General features: G+C 41.2%; 2 protein-coding genes across 2 annotated transcripts in view; one reads left to right on the forward strand and one right to left on the reverse strand.

Annotated features, from left to right (window-relative positions):
- FLACC1 (flagellum associated containing coiled-coil domains 1) overlaps positions 1-1,008 on the forward strand; it is a 38,525-nt gene extending 37,517 nt beyond the window's left edge. The window contains exon 15 of the mRNA XM_005904241.3: positions 188-1,008. Within this exon, the coding sequence (XP_005904303.1) occupies positions 188-314 (127 nt within the window). The 3' untranslated portion in view covers positions 315-1,008. The remainder of the gene's footprint in view (positions 1-187) is intronic.
- A 391-nt stretch (positions 1,009-1,399) lies between these two features.
- Positions 1,400-25,253, reverse strand: CASP8 (caspase 8). The gene is made up of 12 exons (XM_070388199.1): positions 25,114-25,253; positions 24,869-24,991; positions 22,869-22,912; positions 22,213-22,275; positions 12,589-12,926; positions 9,981-10,086; positions 8,882-9,020; positions 8,725-8,769; positions 8,069-8,151; positions 6,386-6,527; positions 3,736-4,237; positions 1,400-2,353 (listed from the first exon to the last, which is right to left on the reverse strand). Exons 5-12 carry the CDS (start codon positions 12,891-12,893, stop codon positions 2,218-2,220), a joined length of 1,458 nt encoding a protein of 485 aa, XP_070244300.1. The 5' UTR covers positions 12,894-12,926; positions 22,213-22,275; positions 22,869-22,912; positions 24,869-24,991; positions 25,114-25,253; the 3' UTR covers positions 1,400-2,217.
- Between the last annotated feature and the right edge of the window lie 667 nt (positions 25,254-25,920).

The following is a 25,920-nucleotide window of genomic DNA, read 5'->3' on the forward strand; positions in this document are numbered from 1 at the left end:
ATTTTGTCATAAATTCTTCATATGGGAATTTGGTAATCCAAATTTCATGTCTCCCTAAATTCAAAATCACTGCAAATATTGAAAGAGACCACTCCCAACTAGTGAAGGAACAAAACTACATTTCTCTGCTTCCCAAATGTCTTGTATCCCTTTCTACCCTTTACCTCTATAAATCTTCTCTTTATAGGCAAAAGATAATTGCCAAAAATGAAGAAATTTATGATGAACGGTTTGGGAGATCTACCTCTGTTACTATTTATGAGCATAATTCTGACACTTTAGAAGATGGTGGCAACGAAACACAAGAATCATGAGAAGAAGAGTTGGTCTCTGTGACCAAAGATGTTAGGAACCAAAGATGTTAGAACCATCTTTGATAGGCTTAAGAACTCCTGTGAGGTTTTCTTGAGAAATGCATATGGTGAGTTTAGCTTTTGGCCTTGCCTTGATTCTACTTGTGACTTTTCACAATTTGTTTTCTTCTGAGTGACTGAGAATGTTTGAATTCTCAACTCAATTACATAGACATTCATGACTCTTCATTGAAAAGTAATTGTCTCTATACCTAGAGCTGAGGGTCTCTAGGCTTTGTACTATTTTCTCTTCCACCTTTACATATTTCATTACCAAAGACACTTACCTGAAGAACTTCTTTCTATTAAATGTTGACAATATTTTGGGGTGTGCCTTTTGTCCCCCAGACATTTCACTAGCAAGAATGATAATTTGTTGAATTGATCCCCCAAACCTTTTCTCTCTTATATGTGTCTCTACTCCCCTATTTCTCAATATGTTCCCAACTCTATGATTTGGGAAGAATTTCTGATGATTCCTGTCATCGTCTCTAAACTATTCCCAGAATTCAAATGTCTAGAAGGCAGGCAATATAAATAAGGGAAGTGGGCTTAACATAAGAAAAAATAACCACATAAGCACAGTGATAAATGGTAACTGGCAGCAGTCTCAGTGAGGGAATTGGGCAGGATGGTGTGGGGATTGGGGTATGGGGTAAGGGTTGTGGAAATTCGGTGAACGCATTTCATTGTTGCCAAACAGGAGCATGGTGTAAATGTGGTCAGATACTCTGATCATCAAAAGAAAGTATTCTGGTTTTTATGTGACAGCTTCCAATTTTTAAATATGGAGAAGAAGTGGGGTTTTTTTAGACAAGAAATGTTTAAGAAATACAACTATGTGAACAAATATTGGAAGGCTCAAGGAAAACATATCTATGACCCAAACATTTTCTACCTGTAAGACTAGGTTCCACTGGCAAAAAAAAATGAAAACAATCTCCAAGGAATAGTATGATAAAATTATATTTTGTTCTGTTAAAAATATTTATTACATTACTATTAATTACTAAAGATTTAAAGTGAATTGAACATATAAAGAAAGAGCAAATGTATAAAAGGCATACTGCATTGTTAGCAAAAAAGCAAATCATGTTCAGCACTGCAGAAGCATGTATATAAAAGCTGAAAAGGAGTTTGGAAAGATTCTTAAAAAAAAAAAATCATTTGGTATTTTAAAAATCTTTAATATATGAATTTTTAAAAATTTTTTATTTTAAAAAATCTTGCAAATTAGTATAAAGGATAGCTTGGGAAAAGACCTACTGGAAGTACAAAAGAAGTTAATATTAACATCATTTCTCTTAAAAGTAGGTTGAATGCTGAATTTATGAATAATTTTTTTTAAAAAAGGAAAATAATCTCTAAGCTTTTGAAACTGAAGTCTAAAGAGTGGTGGTTTTCAACACTGAAAATCAGGGTCTGCTCATGGCTAAGGAGAGGAGGGTCACATGTTTCCAGGACAGCTTATCATACACACCAGCAGCAATCAGGCTGGATATGGGAACTTTATACCCTGAACCTCAATAGTCAGGATTTTTTAGCTAGGTCAGATCACAAAAATCTCCCTCCATGATCTTTGATATTTCTTTTAAACTTACTGTGCTTTTTGTATCCATTTTAGTTCATTTTTAAACCTTTTCATCAAATTAAAAACACAATTTAAATCAAGCCCACAGCTATGACTGTTATTGTCTACAAAGCCAGAGATTTAGGCTTGAATTTGCATTAAAATTATATTGTCCTGACTCCCATGCTTTCCCAGCTATTTGAAAATAAAAAGAAGAAGAAAGAGAATAAAGTAGCAGCATTTTAACTATTGTTCAGTTGCATAACTATTGTCTAGTTACACAACTAAACAATATCAATTAAGAGGAAAGAAGAGTTTTTTTCGCAGTGTGAAAGTAGGTTGTGGCATCTGTTTGGCCATACGTTGCTTGTCATCCAGTTTGCTTACTTCGAAGTTCACCTTGGTTAGGATGGTCAGAATGTCTTCACCCCTGAAAAATGTAACAGAACCTTGTGACCATCTATGGGAGGAAATCACTATCATCTACTGTGGTTAGTGATAATTATTTCCCTCAAAACATCGGGCATTTGAATTCATATGGTGTTAAACCAAGGCCTACCCCAGCTTTCTAGGTAAAGAAGTTCTCAGAGCTTCATAACTTACCCTTGGTTTATTAGGGATCTTATGACCATCAGAAACCTCAGTGTCAACACTGGATTTGGTTTCTTTCCCTCCTGACCTATTTGTACTTCACTCAACTCCAAGTATGATGTCACTTACCCACTAATCTCCTCAAGGCCCCTCAATATTCTCTGCCTCAAATTGGCATTTCTTCTGTGGATTCACTGATGGCCCCATCAAACTTGAAGCAAGTGGAAATAGAATGTCTCCTGCAGCAACTCCACCCCTTTCTCACCAGCACCTCTTATAAGTTTAGTTGGGCAACCTGTTCATTCAATTCTGTAGCTAGCCCCCTGGAACCTTGCAGGTTCATTCACTAAGTTACAAAATGAAAATGTAGCCTGGATGTTATGGTTCCCTCTCAGTCCTTTCTCTGCCATGGACAATTCTTGCTCTTCACACACTTAAAACATAATGAGACACAAAACTAGAAGCAACTTGGAGAGGAGTTCTTGCTATTTATTTGCTGGTTGTATGTACATTAGGTGAACTAAGCCATACTATCATTTAATTAATGGAAACATAAGATAATAAATGAGGAAAAGATACTTCCCCATATTTTGTGAGCTTCAAAGAAGTCAAATTATTGGGAATATAAAAGGTTTCTACTCTTTGGCTCTTAACTCCCACAAGAGGGTTTGAGGTTGGTAAGATATTATAGAAGGCTTCCCTGGTGGCTCAGATGGTTTAAAAAAAAAAAAATCCACCTGCAATGCAGGAGACCTGGGTTCACTCCCGAGTTGGGGAGATACCCTGGAGGAGGAAATGGCAACCCACACCAGTATTCTTGCCTGGGAAATTGCATGGACAAAGGAGCCTGGTGGGCTACAATCTATGGGGTCATAAAGAGTCAGACACAACTGAGAGACTAACACTTTCACTTTTGACACAGTAAGAGAATGTTAAACATTGAAATTCCAAACTTGTTGAGTGCGTTCAGTCATGTTTCTGCCTAAAAACAGAGCTGTACTATATGATTTTGCCATCTCTCCAGCTCTATGATACACTGATTGTCCTTTGAAGTGCTAAATAAAAGAAAATCCTCTGTAAGCATCTCAGGTTTTTCCATCTGTGAACTAAAGATCTTAACACTTGCTGTCTCTTTCACTCTGCAACTGACCTGAGAATCAGCTATGTGATCCACAATTAGATATTTGGAGATGAATGCAGGATTGAATAAGCAAAAATTACCTAGGACATCTTTCTCTCAGATTCTGGCAAAGTGATTGGATATACCAGGCCCCATTCCAGATGTTTCGGTAGGAAACATAGTTTTTCACAGTGGCCATCCCCAGCAGAAAGTCAGCCTCATCTGGGATATATCTCTTCTGAGGTGATGAGTCCACCTCTAAATAGGCTTCCATCTGTTCTGAGTCGGTCTCAACGGCTACACCTTTCTGGTACTTGTCCCCTTGGCAAGCCTGAATAAAAAAGATTTTGGGTTTGCCAATAAGGGAAGGGCATTTTAAGCCAGTGAAGTAAGAGGTCAGCTCATAGATGGAGGCTTCTTGCCCATCGGAGCCATAGATGATGCCCTTGTTTCCGTGGGTGAGGATGCAGCAGATGAAGCAGTCTTTGTTTTTGTGGTCCTTCTTCTGGTAGGATTCTAGAACCTCACAGATTCCCTTTGCTGTTTGGTCTTTGTAGTGCACTATCTCAAAATGAAGTTCACGAAAGGTCTTATCCAAAGCGTCTGAAAAGTGAAATAAGAAAAGTCATATTGGACCTCCTAGGTGGTCCAGTGGTTAAGAATCTGCCTGCCTGCCACTGCAGAGGGTATGGGTTAGATCCTGGTCCAGGAAGGTTCCACATTCCTTGGAGCAACTAAGCCCAGGGCATACCAACAAACTGAAGCCTGCATACTCTAGTGCCCACGCTCTGCAAGAAGAGAAGCCACCACGATGAGACGCCTCCACACCACACAGAGAGTAGCCCCCACTCACTGCAACTAGAGAAAGTCCACACACAGAAATGAAGACCCAATGCAGCCAAAAATAAATACACTTATTGAAAACGAAAGGAAAGTCAATAGTATACAGCAGTAACTCCTAGACCACAACCTAGAACTAGAGAGAACATTGATCAGATAAGAATTTGAACCAGAATTTAAGAACAAGACCCACTATGTTAGTGGCTGGATTCCACAGGCTTCTAATATTTACCGCCACTAGCTGCAAACATTTCCCAGGTCTCAGGCAAATGAGAAAGGGGAGACTGCTATTGTCTTTTCTCAACTAGTCTACAAGATGGGTAAGCTATTTTTAAGGCTTACTACCGAACCAGTCTAAAAACTAACTGTACTACTTACATAACCAGAAAGAAAGCAAAACAATTTTTTAATACAAAATCCATACTTATTTTATCCTGTATCTTCTCAGAGCTGTTTATCAAAATACAAGATATGAATGTTTAAAAAGTCAAGTAGAACTAAAAGACTTATAAGTTACCCCTTCTCTACTCTTTCCTACTACCCAGTTATATTCTGTCCAGCCACTTCTGTGAAGGCAACCACTTTCAACTTTTAACTATTTGGGGGAGGCGGTATAAGCCTCCATTTTGTAATGAATTTGGGTACATTTCTACTTATTTATTTATAAATTTTAGACTTTTGTATTGAGTTCCTATTGTGGATGATGAGCACTTGGTGTTCTTAAACATTTATAACATTTAGTTGAAGCAGCAGAAATCTATATATTACCAGTACTATGTAAATATAATACTCTTTAATATGCTTCCTTTCTTATTAAAATAAACCAAGATATATGATGATAAATGATGTAGCCAGTGAACTTAAGCTCTATGGCTATTTAAAAACCTTAGAATAGACTTGCTTGAAAAAACAAATGTTAACAGAAAACATTCACAGATTCCTGATGATTAAAATCAACCTATCTAAAAAATAAAAATAAAATCAACCTATCTTAATTTTCTAAGCGCTACTCTATTTAAAAGAAATAAGTCATTACCTGATGTTATGACTCATAAACATCATTTTCAAAAATTCTTTTATCAAGTTGAAATTCTTAATATCACTATGGATTGGGTTGGATTATTTCTTTTATTGGTTTTAGTTGTCATATCTACATTTACATGATGCAAATTATTTTTCATTCAACCTATAAGATCTCAATCTTAGCCAGAAAAGACTGAGCCAAAGAATTTCTGGTTAGTTTAACATTTGAAAATGCTATTTATGTTAAGAACTCAATTTCTGCTGCACTCAGAGCCCAACTTCTGTAAATGGTTTATACAAAAGCAATGTTTTCACTCAACACCTAATACACTCTCCAGAAGCTCTATGCATTTAGTTGAATTAAAAATGAAGTTTAGGGACTTCCCTGGTGGTCCAGTGGATAAGAATCCACCTGCCAATGCAGGGGACCCAAGTTTGTTCCCTGGTCCAGGAACTAGAATCCCACATGCCACTGGACAACTAAGCTCATGAACCACAACTGCTAAGCCTGCACTCTAGAGTCCTCAAGCCACAACAGGAGAACCCACCACAGCAAGAAGCCCAGTAGCTGCAACTAGAGAAGCCTGCATGTAGCAACGAAGAGCTAGTGTAGCCAAAAATAAATAAAAACAAAATTTATTGTTGCTTGTAGCCTTTTAGTAAGATTTAATATTTTATCTTTATAAATATATTTCTTTGATTTTAAAATTAATTTAAAAAAAACAAAAGCAGAAAACTAGCAAATATATAAGAATGTTCTTTGTGTCCACAGGGAAATATGGTTAGATCCACCTTTTTGAAACATGTGGCCCTGTTGATACAGCTTTTGTTCTCCCTTTTCAACAAAAACATAGGTATTAGAAATATTTCTTTTCTGTTCTACTGTACCTGCATCAAAGTCTGTTCCAGTCCTATCCTTAAGGTCTTGAAGTTCAGGCACCTGCTTCCGTGCTATGCTAAAATCATAATTGTTAAAGATCAAACAGTATCCCCGAGGTTTGCTTGTCATTCGGTAAACTGTGTCAGATGTCTGGAAAACAAAAATCCAACCCAGGAGCTGACTCTCTGGGTCAGCTTTGGTTAGGCATCACCCAAGCCCAACTGGGATGCGAATGCATTTTCCATGGCCCCACCCCAACCTGGCACTGCTCCCCTAAGCAACTAGTTTCCATTCATTCCCCTGACAAAGGATCCCCAGACTTCTTCCCCACAGTTTAGTGTGTAAAGTCAGTGTCCCAATATTTGGGTCTCCTAAGCATTTGTACTTATATTAATACTGTTGTCGTCATATTGTATTAGTATTACTTATTCTCATCTCTGCTCAAGGCACAGAACATCTGTGTCAGGGACTAGGATTTATTATTCATTTGAGAGAGCTCAGTCAGGAGTTGCTGGACTAAGGACTATTGTAGTGCCGTCTTTAGGTTGCCCCTTTGTGACCTTGTGATTCCCTTGGCTCTCTGATCATCTCATCCATGCTTTGGGCTAACAGCTGAGGACCTATCCATCACACAACACAGCATGGTCCCAGGATTTTTAAAGCTGATGGCTTAACTTGGCTCTGAGGACCACAGTGACTGGAGGAGACAGACGGGTTATGCTATGGGTTACACTATCCAGGTTCTAGTACTTGACAGTGACCCTGTGACCTCCTGATTTCCCCAGGGCTGTTTTAGTGCTGAGATATTTAGCATTTATTGGGAAATCCATGCAATTCCTCAAGGTAGATGAAAGGGCCCCAGACTAGGGGGCTAAATTCCTGGCTCAATACCCTCAAACCTGGAACAAGTTATTGAATCTCTCTTGCCCTTGGTGTCATTAGCTGATGGGTGGGGATGATGTCAGCAAAATGCTTTACTGATTATAAAGTGCCACGTGACTTTGGCTAATCCTTGATGCCCGTACCAAGAGAGGTCTGGTAATTTGCTCTGGAGTCCACTAGTGAGTGGTCTCTCCTAAGCTTAATTTCAAGTTTTTTTCAATAGACTTTTGGCTTATAGCAATTCCTCTGCTTCCCTGGGAAGAGTGAATGGGCTGATGACTAAGAAGGTGGTCAAGTGTTGAAGGCTACAGAAACAGAAATGATACCAGGAAAGGCAATTCTTGGGCCTGCTCAATGGGAGGAGAACATAGAGGTGACTAGATCGTGAACATTTGCTGCTTACGCCTAATTACAAAGGAGAAACAGTTTTGAAATGCCAAGCTAAACGAAGACTTTGCTTCTTCCAGTCCTGTTTGACTCTCCCCCCAAAAGCCCCCTCCCATTTAGGCTGAGGCAGCTGCTAAAGGGATCAGGTTAGAGGCTCCCTACTCCTCTGTCCTCCAACTCTTCCAACATCTTTGGTTTTAAAATAGACATTTAACACACGGGAAACCAAAGAGATCGCCTTTACCAAATTCCAAAGTCACATTTTAAACTTGTGCTTTTGTGGAATTTTTCTATAGTTCTCAACACTTTTCACTATGTTTCTGTCCCTTATAAGTTTATTTGGGGGAAAAAAAAAAAAGCTCAGGAACACAATAACTAGAATCTGCAGCACAAAAGGGGAAAGAATGGGAATTTCCTGGTACCTGCAACTCACTGTCCTGTTCTGGAGAGTCTGACATGGCCGGCATCTTAGAGTAGCCCTCCTCTGGAAGCGATTGTGACATATCTGGAATGAAATGTGACAGGGACGATATTGGTTAGTAAAGAGGTGGCACCCAGGACAACATAAGGTCCCTTTTAAAATGTAAATTCACTGACTGCCTTGAACATAATATACTTGCAGTCCACAGAATAAGGGAGAATCTTACTGCTGACTCATTCTGCCTGTTATTTCAAACTTGCCAGCCTGAGGCTACAGGGTCTCTGCCTTTTGACAACTCCTTTTACATCTTCCAAAGTGCAGAGGTGACTAGTAATCGCTGCTATTAGGAAAGCAGGTCCATTAAGATGCAGATGTGGTAAAGGTTGTAGAGAGGAGACAATGAGGCTTGTAGTTTAGTCATTGTCCGACTCTGAGAGGCCAGGGACTGTAGCCTGCCAGGCTCCTCGGTCCATGGGATTTTCCAGGTAAGAATACTGGAGTGGGTGGCCATTTCCTTCTCCATGGGATCTTCCCGACCCAGACATTGAACCCGCATCTCTTGCATCTCCTCCATTGGCAGGCGGCTTATTTACCACTAGAGCCACCTGGGAAGTAAATTAACTAAATAGACCTTGAAAACATATCTGCAAGTATTACCATTTGAAAATGCATATGGATCTCTTTCAAGGCTCATTCTTCTCTCTGAATTTTAAAAGAAACATACACATATTTGATTAGAAACAGTTATGACATAGAAGCATCTGTCAATTTAAGACTACATTTTGCTGATTCACAGCTCTCAGGTTATTTATACCTTTTCTTAATTCTTCATAATCATAGATTTTCTTCAGCAAGCTCTTGTTGACCTGCTCACAGATTCTTTTCAGGGTGTCCAAGTTCTCTTCCCCTAGGATGGTCCTCTTCTCCATCTCCACGAAAATATCAAGCAAAGTCTAGAGGGATGAGAAGTCAAGTTAGAAAACAGGATGGAGTTTTACTGACTTTTAGATTATTATTTTTTTATTTCCACTTTCTCCAAATTAGACACCCACCTAGCTTCCCAAGCTGATCCTCTTAAGAGGACATCCTGGTCTTATAAAGCCAATCAATAAACTATCAGGGAGGGAATTCATGTTTTCTGGCCCCAAAAGACAGAAATAACACAGAGAAGAAGTCACCTCAGATGTCACCCAGTCTCTAGGCCCAACCATCTATGGACACTTTTATGTGAAGACAGTGAAGCAGCCCAGGTACATGGCTGAGATGCAGCTGCCCAGTCCCCATGGCAACAGCCCTGGGAACTGCCTCACACCCTACATTGCCTCTGGCACCCACTCACCTCCAGGCTGAGGGTCCTTAACAACAGTGCAGTGACCAGGGCACTGCAACACACACACACAGACAAACACACACATACAGCATTACATCACACCACAGACACACATACGTATAGACACACCATACCACACACACACACACACATACAGCATTACATCACAGTACAGACACATATATGTATAGACACACCATACCATACACACACACACACACACACACACACACACAGAGTTCCAGGTCCCAGGTTTTTCAGAGACTGCAGAAGTGGGGAAATGGTCTCAGGCCCACCAGGCTCTCCTGGCTCTACAGGCCCCCACACTGACCTAGGCTCCCACAACCAGCCTTCTCCCTTTGTTCCTCACTCTGTCTTGTCCCTGATAATTAATGTGAGCAGCACCTTATATTATACAAAGGCATCATATCTACAGCACTCATTTCAGACGGCATTCTTCTCCCTTGGTTAAAAAGTGAGAATTCAGGTTGCTTTTACTGACAAGAGCTCTCTTTAGTCTCAGTAATCCCCACCAGCTGACTCACCCTCAGGGCTACACCTCGGGTGAGACACCAGGTCTTACCATGTCATCATCCAGCTTACATTTGGCAATCTCCTGGCTCAAAAAAAACTTAAAGTCCTTCAATTCTACTTTGTTCACATCTTCTGAAATCTGGAAAAGCAGAATCCTATAGGGGGAAACAGAAACACTTTAACTTTCTTAAGTTATTTCCCATCTGATATATGGAATCGCGTGGACTTGATCCTCTGGCCTCCCTTTAAAATAAAACCAGCTAATGACATGATTTATGAGTTGAGTTCTTGGAAAGGGGCTGGTGTTGTGACACTGAAGACTCATGGCTCATGCTCAACTATCCCACTCTTAATGGAATTTAAATTCCCCAGGGACTTCGCTGGTGGTTTAGTGGTTAAGAATCCACTTGCTCATGCAGGGGACACAGGTTCAGTTTCTGGTCCAGGAAGATCCCCCATGCTCCAGGGTAACTAAGTCCATGTGCCACAATTACTGAGCCCATGCTGTAGGGCCCAAGAGTTGCAACTACTGAAGCCCACAAGCCCCAGATTGAGCATACCATAATGAAGAGTAGCCTCTGCTCTCTGCAACTAGAGAAAGCCTGCATGCAGCAATGAAGATCCAGCACAGCCAAAATAACTAAATAAATATTTTTAATTTAATTAAAAATTTTAAAAGTTCCCCAATTTTAACTTTCAGTTAATATCAGTTGAGTCAATTGTGTTTTCCCCTTGTCCTTCACTATAAGATCAAGATCTTGTTGCAAAGAAAGAACAAAAAAAAAGCTTGATTTTGGATATTATTCTTTTCAAAACACAGATCAGTTTAACCCTAATTCTTCAATTAAAACTAGTCAATGTTCTCCCAGCCACTCCCTTCAATAGGAAGCCCAAACACCTCCTCTTGGAACACAGGCTTTTGTGAACTGAGCCTAGTCTGCCTCTTCATCTCTGGCCATGCCTTACCACCATCTCCTCATTCCTCTCCGAACATACCCAGTTGCCCTGCTCCTCACCCTTTGATGTTGGGCCCCTCATACCCCCATTACCTTGTCCATCTGTAGACTGGATTAAGATGGTCCTAACCCGATGGCTGGTGTCTTTAAAAGAAGAGGGAACTTTAGACACAGACACAAAGGAGAGAAAACAAGGTAAAGAGAGAGGCAAGATTGGAGTGATGCATCTGAAAGCAGGACACCAAGGGCTGCCTGCGACTGCCTGAAGCCAGGAGAGGAGCATGAATTAGGTTCTCCCTTAGAGCCTCCAAAAGAGAGCCCGTCATCTTAACGCCTCAATTTCAGGCCCATAGGCTCCAGAACAATTAGAAAAATAATTTCTCTACTGTGTTAAACCTTTGGCAGGACAGACAGCCCAAGCCACTGCCGTTCTTCTGACAGCATCTGGAGTCACGGGGATTAAGCAGTCATTGGGTGTTGCAGACTGGCTTATGAAGTGAGATTGTGGAAGCTGTTTAACCTTTAGGATGATTGGTTATTACAGTGGGTGTTTCCAGTGTATGGCCAGGGATAGAGTACAAGTGATTATCTTAAGACTTCTCTGGTGGTACAGTGGGTAAGAATCCACCTGCCAATGCAGGGGACACGAGTTCTATCCCTGGTTGGGGAAGATTCCATTTGCTCTGGAGCAACTAAGCATGTGCAGTGAAACAACCAAGCCGGAGTCCTGCAACAACTGAAGCCCACGAGCCTAGAGCCTGTGTTCCACAACAAGAGAAACTACCACCATGAGAAGTCAATGCACTGCACAAAGAGTAACCCCTACTCGCCACAGCTAGAGAAAGCCCAGGTGCAGAACTGAAGACCCAGCACAACCGTTAGTAAGTTAATAAATGAATCATTTTTTTTAATGGTTATCTTATACCATTAAAAAAAAAAAACAATTATTGTGGGGGTCCAGTCTGGCCAATCCAGAATGACTGACAGCACACACCTCACTGAAGAACTTGGTAACACAAGCCTTAAAGTGTGTAATAAAAGCCTAAAACCCTGTGGAGAATTTCATAGTCATCCACAAGTAGATGGGACAGGTTCTCGAGTGGGAAGCTATAATGCTTTATTTAATAATAGGCAAAGTTAAGTGCACAGTGTGAACACCAGCAAAGCAGAGGCATCGAGATAACAGGCATGTAACAGAGAGGAGAGTTAGAATGGTTGAAGCATGGCTACTTGAATTTCAGTGGGTTCCCAGGTGGTGCCAGTGGTAAAGGACCCGCCTGCCAACGCAGGAGACGTAAGAGACGCAGGTTCGATCCTTGCGTTGGGAAGATTCCCTGGAGGAGGAAATGACAACCCACTCCAGTATTCTTGCCTGGAGAATCCCCATGGACAGAAGAGCCTGGAGGACTACAGTCCATGGAGTCACAAAGAGTCAGACACGACTGAAGCAATTAGCACATGTACCTATTGGTAATGTTTCACTATGTAAAGAAAGTTTTACTTTATTGGTTTTAGTATTTTTTTTCTCTGAATTCTACATTAAGTCTCTACATTTCTTAATCTGGCCATGGTGAAACTTCTTACCAGAGCCTCCAAAGTCACTCCACACAGACAACCTACATACAATGTCAGCCCTGCCCATAAAGATGTATCCATTCAAACCCACAGCTCCCAGGTCCACCCCGTGGAGGTTCTCCCCACCTGTAGGCAGAGATCTGGGCCCTGCCGGGTATCTGAAGCTCCCTCTTCATCTCCTCCTCGCTGGTATACAAGTAGTTAAGCAGCAGATCCAGTCTATTCACTCGGAAAAGCAGCTCCTTCAAGAAGGACAGATTGTTTTCCTCCAACATTCTCTTTTCTTGGAGCCTCTGGAATAGCATCAAGGCATCCTTGATGGGTTCCTGCTTCCTATATGGGATGTGGTCCCGGCTTAGGAACTTGAGGGCAGCCAGGTCGTCACTGCCCAGCTGCTCCCCAATATTATAGAGACATTGGGTGAGCGCCATGCTTTTCAAGTGTTAGGAGAATGTAGTTGTTACCTAGGTTAAAACACAATGTTATTTCCAGATGAGAAAGAAAACTACCACTTACTGGTTTGTTCCATCATCAAATGCTATTACATCTACTATATGCCAGACATTATGCTAAAGATACAGGGAAGAAGAAAAACAAAATGAAAAAAAAAAAACCCCACAAACAAATAGGTTCCCACTCGTTATCATTTTAGAACATAACATTGTTTTGGAAAATAGATTTACAAACTAATCAGTGGTCAGAGAGTTGTAACCAGAGCACAGGAGAAATATAGAGCCTTAACTCAACCTGGGAGAAGGGCTTCTTGGAGAGAAGTCACCTTTGGGGAAAAGATGGTGAAGGACAATTCTTAAAGGAAATAATGTGTGCAAAAGATGGAGGCAAGAATGTTCAAGTCAGTTCAGACAGGCATGGGGAGCTCAAAAAGTAACCGTGAAGAGTCTGAAAGAGGGAATGGTGAGACAAAGGGATGGAACTGTGACCAGGAACCATTATGAAGGGCGCAGACCATGGGTCAAGGGGGTCAGGCTCTGTCCTGGAGGTAATGGGAAACTAAGAAAGCGTCGTAAGCACGACAATGATGTCATCCAATTTAGTATTAACATTTAAAGTGTGGGGGACATACATATATGTGTAACTGAATCATGTTGCTGTACATCTGAAACTAACACAAAATTGTAAATCAACTAGACTCCAGTATAAAATAAAAATTATACTTAAAAAATAAAATGAAGTGTGGAGGACAGATTGGAAGGGTTGGAGGTGGGAAAAGTGATATGATCTGGCAGAAACAATGGTGGTGGGAGGACACTGTTGTCCTCCAAGGGCCTCAAGACTGGCTCTCTCAGCTGGTCAAGAACCCAAGACTGGAAACAGAACCCAGAAGAACTTGGTCAGCCTTTCAACTCAAATTATGGGATATTTTCACATATTGCTATTGTATAGTCGATAAGTCGTGTCTGACTCTTTTTTGACCCCATGGACCGTAGCCCTTCAGGCTCCTCTGTTCATAGGATTTCCCAGACAAGAATACTGAAGTAGATTGCCATTTCCTTTTCCAGGGAATCTTTCTGACCCAGTGATCAAACCCACGTCTCCTGCATTGGCAGGCAGATTTGTTACCACTGAGACACCAGGGTAGCCCTATTTCCACATACTTACTTGTTTGAGTGGGCTTCCCTGGTAGCTCAGATGATAAAGAGTCCACCTGCAATGCAGGAGACCTGGGTTTGACCCCTGGGTCAGGAAGATCCCCTGGAGAAGGGAATAGGTACCCACTCCAGTATTCTGGCCTGGAGAATTCCATGGACAGAGGAGCCTCGCAGGCTACAGTCCATGGGGTCTCCTAGAGTCAGACACAACTGAGCAACTAACACACACACATTTGAGCAGGTAAGAAAAGGAGGGGTAGTGTTTCAAGAAACCACAGACAAGCTTCACACACTCGTGAAGCCCCAAATCTGGAGTTTTCCCCCTTGAGCCCCTTGAGTCACCATGGATTTCTCCTTCACCTTCCCTGCTCTGATAGGTCTATATTCTAGGCACAAGGAGCCCTTGGAGCAGGGTTCATGTCAGACACAGCATAGTAACGAGACTGGGACATGACTACTCGAGACAGGCTACATGGTCACTGTCAAAGCCAGGAATCTCACCAGCAGCTGAGTGTCTAGGCAGTGGGGCTGTGGGGTCAGACAGAACTTAGAACAGAACCCAGGGTGGGCCTGGCCCAGGCCTGGGCACTTCAGAGCCTCTCAGGGTGAGATTCTCCTCGGTAAGGTGAGATCAAAAGAACAACCTCTCCTGCAGTGTTGTGAGTATGAAAGTGAAAGTGATAGTCGCTCAGACACATCTGTCTCTTTGCCACTCCATGGACTGTAACCCTCCAGGTTCCTCTGTCCATGGGATTTCCAGGCAAGAATACTGGAGTGGGTAGCCATTCCCTTCTCCAGGGGATCTTCCCAAACAAGGGATCGAACCCAAGTCTCCTGTACTGCAGATAGGTTCTTTACCTTCGGAGCAACCAGGGAAGCCCCACTTTGAGTCTGTAACACCTATAATGTTTGCAGAGTAACGACCAACAACTAATGAATAAAGGCGTGTTCACCTGAAAGAAAGGAAACACCTTGGCTGTGGGGCTGGACACCACCGGCCCCACAGCAGGTGGTTATATGAACACTTACATGAACACTTGTTCATGTAACCTGAACACTTCTCTTACCCTCCTAATTTTCCTGCTTCCTCACTGGAAACTTCAGCTGGAAGCAGCAATTTTCAACCTCTTCATAGTTGAAGAACTTTTCCTTGAAGGCTTACTCAAATGCTGCCTTACCTCAGGGCTACTGTCTGCGAACCTTGAACTAGAAAACCTTTAACCTCAGCTCCATCACTTGCTTGTTCCCACAGACTCTGTGCCTCTGGGCATTTTGCTTGACATCAAATAATCTTAACCTGTTTGGATCTCTTTCCTCCCTGAAACAAGGCTCCTGAATTTTTAAGCTCCCTGCATTCACTGACATTCTTGGATGAAGCCATGAATCCTGACTATCACTTGAGGGGTGATAGAGTGAATCAGGACCTGTGTATTTTGTACATCAGATGTTAAAATAGAAACATTAAGGTAAATTTTAGTATTTTTTAAAAGTGGCCCACAGAAAAATAACTTGTTTTAAAGTAATCCAAAAGATTTTGAAGCTTTTTAGCTTTTCTTTTTCCGACCTCCCAATGCTGATTATAGAACAGTGGGGTTTTTTTGAGGAGGAAGGGTAAAAATTGAAAATACAATAAATTATAACATCGTCACAGTGGTCATTATCGTACATCACATACACATAAAGATACATTTATATAAAAAACAAATATGTACACCTGGGTTTTTTTTTACCCACTCAATAATTAGAACGAACATTTACCCTTACCATAAACATTCTTCTTTGGCATATTTTTAGTATTTCTTGAATTCCAGCATGTGAAAATAAAATTGATTCTAAGCAATTTTCTGTTTTTTTACTGTTAAAATAATATTGCATTGAGGGACTTTTTCATATATCCTGGGCATGTCTCTGATTATTTCCTTTTTTAGAATTGGAATCATGGCAAAATTTTTTGGCAAAACTTTTTTTCACACTTTTGGTCTAGAGCTGGCATTACTGTTTAGACAAAGCGTTTTCTTGATTAGGGAACTGTAGGGACAGTTTCTTGGGAAGATGCATTTTGTTTTACATTGGAGTCACAAAGACTGCAGAGCCTAGATCATTCACTGCAAAAGCAATCAATTATTATAAAAATATTTGATATCTTAAATATTTGGCCAGCACCTAAAAGCATAAGTTCAAAGTTCAACAAACAAAGCTGCTGGACGTTCCAGGAAACAGACTAGTGAGTTCATTTCTTAAATCACACTCTATAGGAGCACATATGCTCTACAGGGTTTGTACATATCACGACAGCATGATATGTAAGCTTAAATAACTAGAAACATCCCAAAAGTCCTCCAATAAAGGAGTGGTTAAGTCAACTACTGGTGGCTCAGAGGTTAAAGTGTCTGTCTGCAATGCGGGATACCTGGGTTCGATCCCTGGGTCGGGAAGATCCCTGGAGAAGGAAATGGCAACCCACTCCAGTATTCTTGCCTGGAGAATTCTATGGACGGAGGAGCCTGGTGGGCTACAGTCCACGGGGTTGCAAAAAGTCGGACACAACTGAGCAGCTTCACTTACTTCACTCAAGTCAACTACAGTATAGTCATACACTGAAAGTTGTGCAGCACTTAAGAAGATGTCCTCCACCTTCTAAAATTAAAATGCATAGATATTCAAGATGTGTTATGTCAGTGAAGATATAATAACCAAGAATCATATAGCTACTTTTCAGAAACACTCAAACAACACAATTAGATTTTCAGTGATTATAGACATAAAAGCAGAAAAAAAAAAAGATACAGAAATTCTGGAAAGTGACATACCAAACTCATAAAGTGCCTAGTTTTTGTATTCACAGATCTTTGAAGAAAATACATTGGTTGCCTGAGAGGAGAGGAACTAGAGGTCTGGGGGTGGGGGAGGCCCGGGTGTGGACCGGAAGTGACTTGCTCTGCATTCTGCACCCTTTGCACAGTGTGAATCTTTACCATTTGCGTGTATTACTTATGCTAAATGTACATGAACTTAAATTAAAAGCTCTACTTAAAGTCCTATTTTTATTCCAGTATATGAATCTGGAAAGGATCTGAACTGGGTCCAGTTCTGTTTAGTACCATTAAGTCCAGTGTCCTTAGATCTTTTAACAGTTCTAACCATTGCTAAAATATCATTTTACAGAATAAAATCAACCAAAGAATCAAATGAAAGCAGAATCTCCTTTTTTCCCCCTTTGCAGTTGTTTTCTGATAGTATAACAATTATTTTCTGATATGATTTTCTGACTCTGATAACAATGCTTTTTGTATTCATTTTAGAAAATACAGGAAAGATAAAAGAATAAAAATACCTATAATTCTATCATCCAAAGTTAAAAGCCCTAATCAAAACATTCCAGACATAAATTGTACCAATGTTTTCAGTCTCCCAAGGCAATAGAAACAAAACCAAAAATTAACAAATGGGACCTAATGAAGCTTACAAACTTTTGTACAGCAAAGGAAACCAAAAACAAAATGATGGAGAAGGAAATGGCAACTCACTCCAGTATACTTGCCTGGAGAATCCCATGGGCAGAAGAGCCTGGCCAGGCTACAGTTCATGGGGTCACAAAGAGTAGGACATAACTAAACCAACTGAGCAGGCACACAGCCTTTGTTACATGTAAAATGAATACATTTACTTAACACTAATTTACTGAGACCTATATGTATCAAGCAAAGAAGTGAAGAAAATAAATAAAAATCCTTCCCTTCAAAAAAAAAAAAACAAAACAAAAAAACAAAATGAAAAATCTACAGAATAGGAGAAAATATTTACCAATGATGTAACTGACAAGGGCTTAATTTCCAAAATATACAAACAGTTTATACAGTTCAACAACAACAAAAAAAACCCAACTATAAAATGGGCAGAAGACCCAGAGAGACATTTCTCCAAAGGAGACTATAAATGGCCAATGCTGCTGCTACTGCTGCTAAGTCACTTCAGTCGTGTCTGACTCTGTGCGACACCATAGATGGCAGCCCACCAGGCTTCCCTGTCCCTGGGGTTCTCCAGGCAAGAACACTGGAGTGGGTTGCCATTTCCTTCTCCAATGCATGAAAGTGAAAAGTGAAAGTGAAGTCGCTCAGTCGACTCTTAGAGACCCCATGGACTGCAGCCCACCAGGCTCCTCCATCCATGGGATTTTCCAGGCAAGAGTACTGGAGTGGGGTGCCATTGCCTTCTCTGAATGTAAGTTGGTACAGCCACTATGGAAAATAGTATGGCAGTTCCTCAGAAAACTAAAAATAGAATTGCCATATAATCTAGCAATCCCACTCCTGGGCATATATCCAGACAAAACCTCTAATCCAAAAGGATACATTCACTCCTATGTTCATAGCAGCACTATTCACAATAGCCAACACATGGAAGCCACCTAAGTGTCCATCAACAGATGAACAAATAAAGAAGATCTGGTATATATATACACAATGAAATATCACTCAGCTATAAAAAATAACGAAATAATATAATTTGCAGCAATCAGGCATTGTCGTACTAAATGAAGTAAATCAGAAAGAGAATGATGAATACAATATGATACCACGTATCTATGGAATCTAAAATAGGACAAATGAAACCTATCTATGAAACAGAAACAGACGTGTGGTTGCCAAGGGAGAGGGCGTAGGGGCAGAGATGAAGTGGCAGGTTGCAGTTCACAGATGTAAGCTCCTATAAATGGAATGGATAAACAACAAGGTCCTGCCGTACAGCACTGAGAACTATATTCAGTATCCTATGATAAACCATAATGGAAAAGGATATTGAAAAAAATAATGTATATGTATACGTGTGTGTGTGTGCACGCGCATGTGTGCATGTGACTGAGTCACTTGACTCTGCAGCAGAAATTAACACAATATTGAAAATCAACTATACTTCAATTTAAAAAAAACTTAAAAAACAAAGCTAGGACTTCCCTGGTGGTACAGTAGATAAGAATCTGCCTGCCAGTGCAGAGGACACAGGTTCCATCCCTGGTCCAGGAAGACTCCACATGCCTCAGAGCAACTGAGCCCATGCGCCACAACTCCTAGCCCGCGTACCTAGAGCCCGTGCCCTGCAATAGCAATGAGAAGCCAGTGCACTGCAACTAGAGAGTAGCCCCCACTCGCAGCAACTAGAGAAAGCCCAAGGCAGCAGTGAAGACCCAGTGCGACCAAAAATAAACAAATAAATAATTAAAAAAAAAGATAACTACCTAATAATATTTTACTGTCTTTCCTACCAAATATTTTAGTACTGTTTATATATTTTCCCTCCTATCTGAACACACTGTATTTCTGAGGTGTATTTTTCCACTGATAATATTATAAGTACAACTTGATGTCTTTTTTTTTCTACAACATGGATTTGAAAATCTGTAAGTTATATAATCATACAAATGGGCAATAATTTAACCAGTCTCTGATGACATTTTTTGTTGTTGTTCAGTTGCTTAGTCGTGTCTGGCTCTTTGCAACCCCATGGACTGCAGCATGCCAGGCTTCCCCGTCCTTCACATCTCCTGGAACTTGCTCAAACTCATGTCCATTGAGTCAGTGATGACATTTAGGATGATCTTACAATGCAAATCTCCAATGCAACTCAGATTATTTTATTAGAATAATTTCTTAGAAATAGCATTATTGAGATGAAAGATATAAAGCTTTTTAAGGCTTTTGTTACGTGTTCAACAGCATTTCCTGACGTATAAAAAAATCCAATCCAAAGCCAGAATGACATGAGTTTGAATATAACATGATTGGCTCCCATCCTCTATAACCAGGTCATTTCATTTTCTTTGCAATAGCCTGGCAGTGCTTTCTAAGTGATTTTTACATCGCATCCCTACTACTTTCACTTAGTAGAGAAAGTACTGGCGAGGCTTCTTTCCTGACCCAGATTTTCCAAAACACGTTGTGGTTTAATATTGTCTTTGTTTAGGTCACCCGTCTCTCTGCTCGTAGTACCTGGGAAGCACTATTACCTGCTCTAGATTTTATACCATTAACCACGGGCCACCTCTAGATTAGGCTTTATAGGAAGAGGAACTAAAAGGCACTTCTTTTTTTATGGGATCTGGGTTTATTGCACAAGCTCATAAGCCAGAAACTTTATTAGAGTAATATTTTAAAAAGAATATTCATTGCTCTATTTTTCTCATCCTAAAATAGTAAAAGTAACACTTGTTCCTTAGAGAACTTTTAAAAGAAAAATACCACTTGGAAAAATTTAGAAGTAATTTTGGGGTCACATTTGTGGGTTTTTCCCCAATTTTATTCACATATATGCATATATAATGTATGCATATACATATGTAGAATATATCAATTTGAATATATTGATGTATATTGCATGCAAGATAGAGGAGAGGGGTGGAAATGGAAAGGCCTTCAGAAATTTTCTTTTACTTTCAATTATACAATATCTAAGTAATAAGCCCACATACATATACTTGTATTATATGATATGTAACTATATCTATTATTTTTATAATGTATGCTCCAAAGTGTTTTTATATAGCCAAATGTTTGTATTATGATATATAAATGTTTATAACATATAACCATATAAACATAAAAATATTTTTCTTGTCTCATTTACTGCAATCCTCTCTAGAAATTGCTATTATCATCTTCACTTTATTACCATGAAAAATCAGTTCAGAAATAAATTAGTGAGAGGTATCAGGCCCAGATTTGAGCATCTCAAGAGGCTCAGTGACAGACCCTGCAAAGATTTAGATTTCATTCTAGTTGCAGTTGGAAGCCAGTGAAGAAATTTAATAAAGACACATAATCAAAATATTTTTAAAGATTATGAATTATTTAAAATTTTAAAAGACTAAGTGAAGTGAAGTGAAAGTCACTCAGTCATGTCCAACTCTTTGTGAACCCATGGACTATACAGTCTTTGGAATTCTTAAAGAAACTCCCAAAAGAAACAACAAACAAAAATTCTTAACAAATCCACTAAAGCAGAGAGAAGGTCAGAACCTTACAACCAAGCTGGTATGTGCTGGAGCCTGGATTTAAATCTCAGCACCTCATCCCAGAGTCCCAAATTAGCACTGCCTGTTACACCACAATTAAATTGCAAATAAATCTCATCTAATCACAAACAATCCTTCTAACAACATACTAGCAGCATCTTAGCTCTCTCAGTCTTATGGAAAACTATCTCAAAGCTGGAGAAAGTTTTACCCAAAATTTGCATTCCTCTTCTGAGACAAAAATCTGTGTCTCATTCAAAGTTCAAGAGTACTAGAAAGTTAGTCTCAGACCTGAAAGCCCTAGGTAATAGGATGGCCATTCCCTCCAGTCCAGGAGGATCACTCCGAATTGGGGTTCCCACTCCAAATTGGGATTCCCCCAGAACCTGCCGGAGGCCCACACAAGCTCTGTTCACTGCAGGGCCCCAGCCAGCACTATCACACAGCCCAGGAAAGGTATCCACATTCCAACCAAATTTAGAACCTATCAAACTGAACAAATGTATAACTTCACCTGTAAATGCTTAATCTCACATTTCCAAACCAATGTTGGAATGAAATTCATAATTCCACCTATGAACGCTTAACTCCACAAATACTGATTATCAATCTATTGCCATTATATTATGGCCGGTACTGTTCCTTACCCTTTTAATACCCCCACCCCCACCCCGGAAAGAGAAATAAATAAATAATTGAGTGCTTAGCCCTGTGTGTGTGTTTCTGTGTGTGTCTGTTTAGGTGTGTGTGTGTTTATGTTGGTGGTCTGTGGGTCGGCAGATGGGTAGCTACAGCAGCAAAGTCAGTTGAGATTTGAATTTTGGTTTCTGTTCTTTGATAAGTCTGGCTGGCATAAGGGTGAGGCCTCTGTAAAGATGAATATACTTGGAGTATTCTCCCTCTAAAACCCAGGAATGCATCATCTACCGAAGCTGGAGGGACACAGACATCTGGGATCTCTGGACCCTCACCATGGCCTTCAGAGGCATGGCTAACTCTCCAAGTTTCTCCATCTACACTCAAATACAAGGATTACCCTATGGGCCCCGAACCTGCCAGATCCCATTCTCGGTAGCCTAGAGAGTTCTAGAATCAAAGGCCTTCCCTCTCCAAAGTCCCATCAGATCTTACCAGAGGCGGATCCTGGAACCTTCACAGCAGCAGCCACTTCACAGGCCTCTTCTCTCAGTAGATCTAAGACAGGAATTAGAGTCAAATGAAGAACCAACAGCGTAGCTCGCTTACTTCCTGTTTTCAAAACTCCTGAGTCACCATAGGCTGAGTGAGGCAGGCCAGCCTCCAGGCAGCAACCCCGTCTCCATCTCCAAGAAGGAGCCCGTGGAATAAGAGGTAGGTGCTGGGTGGGGACCTGGCCATCTGAGACCTGCCTCTGGTTATGTGACTTTGGGCAGGTCATTTTCTCTTTGGGGCTTCCGTACCACATTCCAAAGGAAAAAATTGAACTGAATGATAGCTAAGAACCCTTTCTTTTCCTTTTCAGAAATGTACAGATTTTTATGGGTTCATTATTAAGACGTCAGTGATTTCCTTCAATAATACTCACTGAGCACTCCTGAGTGATCTTGAGTTCTGGAAACTATGGGGCCCTCAGTATGGTTCAGAGGCTCTACTGACCCCCACAGAAACTCTCATGGTTTCCCCCATCTACATTCGCGTACAAGATCACCTCCATGACCCCAAGACCACCAGATCTCACCCTCAGCAGTCTAGGTCTAGAAAACTCTAGAATCATAGTGTTTCCTCCCAAAAGGCCCAGCCAAACTCACCAAAGGAAAAATAAAATCCCAGGGCCCTCACCATGGACTGGAACCTAGAGATAAAACAGAGAACAAAACTCACTTTAGCCTTGCCTTTGGCTCTCATCAGTTGTTTTCTGATGATTAAAGCAGAGAAAGAATAAGAAAAAAAAAAAAAAAAAACCCTCTCTTCTTTGAAACTACATGTTCTCTTTCCCCAAATGGAGTATTAGCTTTCAGAGGGCAAATTTCACAGCCGAGTGGATTAACGCGATAGCTGAAAATACCCCTCCACCTGCACAGGGCTAGGTAAGAGTGCTGTGTTCCTTTTGTGCCCTTAACTTCCTTTGACTCTGCCCTGAGAACTCCGAGTGAGAAGGTAGCCACAGAAGGAAAACCTATTAGTGGCTAAATCCTAGCCCAGGAAGTGCCCCCTTGCTCTTTTCTTGCGACCTCCTGAATATCCACCCAATATCTGTCCTGCTGTTTTATGGGTGGTTCCTGTCCTAGGCTGTGATCTTCACAAAGGCAGGGACCACATCTTTCTTGTCCATGTTCCCAGGTTGTGCCCCAGGAGTAGAAATATCTTGAATATACAAAGGTCTCCTGCAAATCAACAAGGAAAAGAAACCCTGACGAAAGACAGTGGATCTGATTATAGAGTTCCTTGACAGAGATACTCAGATGGCCAAAGTGTGCAAATGATACTCAAACTCATGACTAAGCTGGGGAATACAAAGTAGGTATGAGCTACCTACTTTGTACCTATCAGAATGGCAAAGGTTTGCAAGCTGGATCCAGCTAAGTTCTTGGTGGGCCAGTTCTTCTATAGTCCTTATATAAGTTGTAGAAACTGTCCGTCATGGAATAATAAGCAGCGGTTATAAAGTGGGACCAGGCAAAACACTTAAAGAACAGAACTCTGTACTTTAACTTAAAGTTCTATTAAAGTACAGAGTGCTTACTTGCAAATAAAATAAAAAGTCAAAAACAGAACAAGCAAAATACAATATGAATACTAATACATAACATGTAATAATAATTGCTAACACTTACTGGGTACAGAGCAACACCAGCCACTAAGTGGCTAAAGCTGTTATTGTCAAATAAATCCTCACAGCTACCTGTTGAGGGAGTGTTAATCCCACTAATGATGAGGAAACAGAGGTACAGAGAAATTACTTTCTTGCTCTGGTCACACAGTTTAAGACGTAGTGTACACACACAAAACAATGGTACATTTCACAAAGATACAGAGCAATTAAGGCTATATATCGTAAGATGTGGAGGTGGCTCAGTGGGAAAGAATCCACATGCCAATGCAGGAGACGCAGTTTCGATCCCTGGATTGGGAAGATCCCCGGTAGATGGGAGTGGCAACCCATTCCAATATGTTTGCCTGGAAAATCCCATAGGCAAAGGAGCCTGGCGGGTACAGTTTCTAGGGTCGAAAAGAGTCGGACATGACTGAGCGACTAGCAAACACACACACTTTGGGAGCCAGCGAGGAGGATAGGAGATAGGTTGGGAGTGGGGAGATTCAAGAAAATGGGTAAAGCAGGGCAGAGGTGGAGGGAGGGGCCGTGGGTCCCCAAGACCAAAGGCTTATAGGGAATCGGGACCTGACTGAGTGATCAATTCAACCCTCTGCCCCAGGACAAGCGATAAAGAAAATAAACATTAGAAGGTAAATAAAGCCTTGTGGGAAATCTAAAGTAAACCAGCAGGAGACAGACAGTGTACCTATACTCGAGGCAGCAAAGGAACTGGAGAGTCCTCAGATTAAAAAGTAGCAAAGCCAGGGGCTGTGGTTCAGATAGGAGCCCACTCAGAACCTGGCACCCTGGCAGGACTCTTCCCTGGGCAGCAGAGGAACTGGAGAGTCCTCAGATTAAAAAGTAGCAAAGCCAGGGGCTGTGGTTCAGATAGGAACCCACTCAGAACCTGGCACCCTGGCAGGTAACTTCCCCAGGGAAGTCCTTGAGTGAGAAAGGCGGCATCCAGAAGCCAACTGGGCACCAGGCACTCACCTGCTCCACACAGTCCTGGCAACATCCCAGCCACCAAACTCCCAACGACAAGACCCCACACTGCCTAACTTCACACGTCGGATTGCTGAGGCTGGTTCTTACAACCAAGCTGGAGAAAAATCCCTGGAAATGAGACAAGCGGGAGGGGGAGACAAGAAGTGGGGTTGGAAACGCCTCCAGGAAGAAGTTTACTTTTACTTTCGATGCCTCCACCAGGCTTTTATGCCTGCCCCTGGAAGACTCACTTCCTGGTTCTCTCCTCTCTATGTTCAGAATTTGCTACCAAATTCAGCAGGGCTTAAAAAAATCTTGAGATAAAAGAAAGAGAACCTGTGAAACCATTGCCTTCCAGTAGAAGGGCAAACTCTGGTCTTCAGGAAGAGAGAAAGAAAATTCCTGAACAGAAAGAACTAGAAAATAAACTTGATTTTGAAAGCTGGAAAACCGAGGTGACTCACTTGAACAGAAAAATGTTTCTTATTTAAAGGAACCGTGCCCAATTTCCCTACATTCAGAGGTGACCACAGACAATTTGTCAACATGCAAACTAAAAACCAGGAAGCTGGACATGTTTTATTGGAAAGCATTTTTAATCACTACATTTAGTGTTTATCAGCTCTCTAATTTTTAAGGACAGACTTGAGACAGACAGACTTTACTTGAGACCAGTAAAATGTCATTCTCGCTTGAAAAGGGTCTGCGGAGAAAAATGCTTCCTCTGTTCTGTGGCCTGAATCTTAACACTGCAGCCGTGGACAAGCTCCCCGATCATCTGGCAAGAGCTCTTCCTGGGTCCAAACAGATCTCTAGCTGAGTTGTGAGGAAATTCAGCACCAAATGGGTGTGGGGTCCTGCCCAGCCCAGCCCTAAGCAGAGGTAACCATTCTTGTCCAGTGCTGACCCCTAGTGGGGAAGGGGGTGTTGGGGGGAGGGGACAGTGATGTGAAGACCTCTCCTCTGGGAGTCTGAACCTCCCCAGCTTTTCTTCATCCTCCACCTTCTCCCCACCCTCTGCCTCTGTTTCCTGTTTGAATTTTTTAAAGAGCTTTCTG

The sequence above is a fragment of the Bos mutus genome, chromosome 2 (assembly GCF_027580195.1).
Source record: "Bos mutus isolate GX-2022 chromosome 2, NWIPB_WYAK_1.1, whole genome shotgun sequence".
Lineage (NCBI taxonomy): Eukaryota > Metazoa > Chordata > Mammalia > Artiodactyla > Bovidae > Bos > Bos mutus.

Bases quoted from the DNA above. Each gene is read 5' to 3' on its own strand.
- CASP8 (XM_070388199.1), bottom strand. From the start codon at position 12,893: ATGGCGCTCACCCAATGTCTCTATAATATTGGGGAGCAGCTGGGCAGT. The intron at 9,021-9,980 runs GTAAGACCTGGT...TCATCCCTCTAG, and splicing joins GTAAGCTGGATGATGACATG to ACTTTGCTTGATATTTTCGT. The intron at 8,152-8,724 runs GTAATACTTGCA...ATTTCATTCCAG, and splicing joins TCCATATGCATTTTCAAATG to ATATGTCACAATCGCTTCCA.